General features: G+C 37.9%; 1 protein-coding gene across 1 annotated transcript; it reads left to right on the top strand.

Moving 5' to 3' along the window:
- The first annotated feature begins 671 nt into the window (after window positions 1-671).
- LOC121917395 (nuclear receptor subfamily 0 group B member 2-like) lies at window positions 672-2,530 on the top strand. The gene is made up of 2 exons (XM_042443338.1): window positions 672-1,245; window positions 2,289-2,530. The coding sequence occupies exons 1-2, from the start codon at window positions 672-674 to the stop codon at window positions 2,528-2,530; spliced, it is 816 nt and encodes a 271-aa protein (XP_042299272.1).

Below are 2,530 nucleotides of genomic sequence, written 5' to 3'. Positions count from 1 at the left end.
TTCACTTGCCTGCATTAACAAGAAAAAGATCTGGTTCCAAGACAAATGCAACTACTTTCCCGTAGGACTAACAGAATGGCCAAAAAGTCATTCCTAAGAGTCTGGGGAGATGAACTTCAGTGCCATCTCCATATAGAAGAGCATGCTGGCTTTGATCTTATTGGAGATTAGAGCTATCTAAGCATAATAGGAAAATATCTTAGCTTGGATTTTATGTATTTTTTCAAAGCTGTCCCATGTTAAGTTACAACTTATAAAGTAATTAATCTATACCATAATTATCAGAAGAAAGGATTAATTGCAGGTAACCAGTTGTATGTAACTTGTAAAAGCCAAACTCTCATTTTCATCAGAGCACACAACCTGGTTGAATGTTATTTCTCTTTCGCCATCTCTTTCTCCTTAGTTCATGTCACTTGTTTCAGCCATGTGAGGATTGCTTAAGCCACACCTTGGTTGGCTATGAATGAAAACAGCCTGGTGCAAATAAAGGTTCAAGGTAACAACTCAGGGTCACATTACTGTTCAGTTTACACTGTATAAAATGATCAGGAAGCCTATCTTGTTAGAAAAAAACACCAGTAATTTGTATTTTACTTTTATAGTGCTGCTCCAACCAGTTCTTAGAGCTGCAAGCAATTTCTGATCCAGGTTCCTTTCAGGAAGCTGCTATGGCTTTCCAAGGGCCATTTGAAAAGAGTGGAAAATATTGCAGCAACTCACCTTCTCCTACCAGCATCCTCTATGGAATCCTTAACAGTGAAGAGCAAAGGAGGAATCAATGGACCCATCATGATTTCTCCCTTCTCCCTTTGTTTCCATCTGTCAGATGTCCCTGTAGGGAGAACAGACGGGTTGTTCTGAAAACTCCAGACCTCATTTGTGTTAGAGCTTCAGAAGTGCTTCTGAAAACTGTCACTTTTATAAGAAACCTACCTACATTTTTTCAGCTCCCTCCAGAAGACCAGATCCTACTGACAGAGCAGTGTTGGGCACCTCTCTTCATACTAGGCCTGGCTCAAGAACAAATCGATTTTGAACTGGAAGAGACCTCTGTTCCTAGTTTATTGAAAATGATCCTTCTTAACCAAACTCTGACAGATAATCAACAGCTACAAAATTATCTTTTCGGGGCATCACTGATGGAAGTTCAGAAGCTAAAAAATTTCCTGAGGAAATTATGGGATTCAGATGTTTGTGCAAAAGAATATGCCTATCTCAAAGGAATTGTCCTTTTTAACCCTGGTAAGTCCCATTAGTGCAACAACTGCAATCTTGTCCCCAGTTCCTTGTGTTGAGTCCTATTAAATTCAAGAAGGACTTTTGGTTATGCATTTTGCTAATGGCCAGGTTGCACTCCAACTGTGTACACTTTGGAGTAAGCTTAGAAATACATTGAAAGCAGTGTAAAAAAGCAATACTCTATCCCCATTTTGGGCTGAGTTCTAGGTGCATTTTTAAATTTACAGTTGACAATTTATAAATTCCATGGTGTAACCAGCTGTTTTGGGAAGAAGTGGTTCTGAATACAATAGTTACTCCTAACTACTATAGTAGACCCACTGACTCAGTGGGTAGTTGGGATGTGAACATTTATGTAAATTCCATACATTCAGTGAGTCTATTCTAGTTGGGAAGAACAATTGGATCTAGGTCTTAGTATTTATAGCTCTTCAAATCCTTTAGGTAGGTACTACATTAGATAAACATACACATGCTGGTATGTGTTCTCAATGAAATAAGGAACATGTATATTTATGCTGCCAATTAAGATTTAAATTGTCTGTTGCAATGAAGGTGCTTGTAGGTGAGATGTTCAATGTATACACTGCACAGTTTAAATATAATGTTACTGCTCCAATGTATGAAAAAATTCACTATGAAAATTTGGGATCCTCTTTGCAACTAACAACCAACCAAAATTCTGACTAAATGTCAAGGACACTGTAAACTTTGTTTGTACAATCTGTTGTGTGTGTGTGTGTGTGTGTGTATGTGTATGTATGTGCAATTCTCTTTTGTGTTAACATTGCCAAGGAAAAATCATTGGGAGTATTTCATACTTCTTTTTAAATCGATGGGGAGGGAACATTAATCTTTGGTTTACAGGAAACTGGAACACTGTGGGTAAAGAAGACAAACACATCAGAACTTTTCCAGTACATATCACCTGTAGTTCATTTATGTAAATATAATGGCCATGTATCTTGCTGGCAGAGCTGTGTTTCTTGGCTATATTTCTAATTTTATAGACCCTGGTGATCTAAAATATTGTCATTCCTTTACAGGCTTCCAGGATCTAAAATGCCGTATTTTCATCCAGACTCTTCAACAGGAAGCCCAACAAACTCTGATGGAGTTCATTTCAATGATTCATTGCAGAAACCTGAGGAGATACACTTGGCTGATGGAACTGCTTGGACTTCTGAGGAGTTTCCATACAAATACTATTGGAGACCTGTTTTTCAAGCCCTTCTTGGGAGATGTCAATTTAAGCAGCTTATTTCAAGAAACACTCTACTCCAAATAA

This window comes from Sceloporus undulatus, unplaced genomic scaffold (genome assembly GCF_019175285.1).
Source record: "Sceloporus undulatus isolate JIND9_A2432 ecotype Alabama unplaced genomic scaffold, SceUnd_v1.1 scaffold_16, whole genome shotgun sequence".
Taxonomy (NCBI): domain Eukaryota; kingdom Metazoa; phylum Chordata; class Lepidosauria; order Squamata; family Phrynosomatidae; genus Sceloporus; species Sceloporus undulatus.
The sequence above is the reverse complement of the archived record's forward strand: the minus strand, read 5'-3'. Positions and strand labels throughout refer to the sequence as shown.

Excerpts from the sequence above, each read along its gene's own strand:
- LOC121917395 (XM_042443338.1), top strand. The coding sequence starts at position 672 with ATGGCTTTCCAAGGGCCATTTGAAAAGAGTGGAAAATATTGCAGCAAC. Across the intron at positions 1,246-2,288 it reads AATTGTCCTTTTTAACCCTG|GCTTCCAGGATCTAAAATGC; the intron begins GTAAGTCCCATT and ends ATTCCTTTACAG.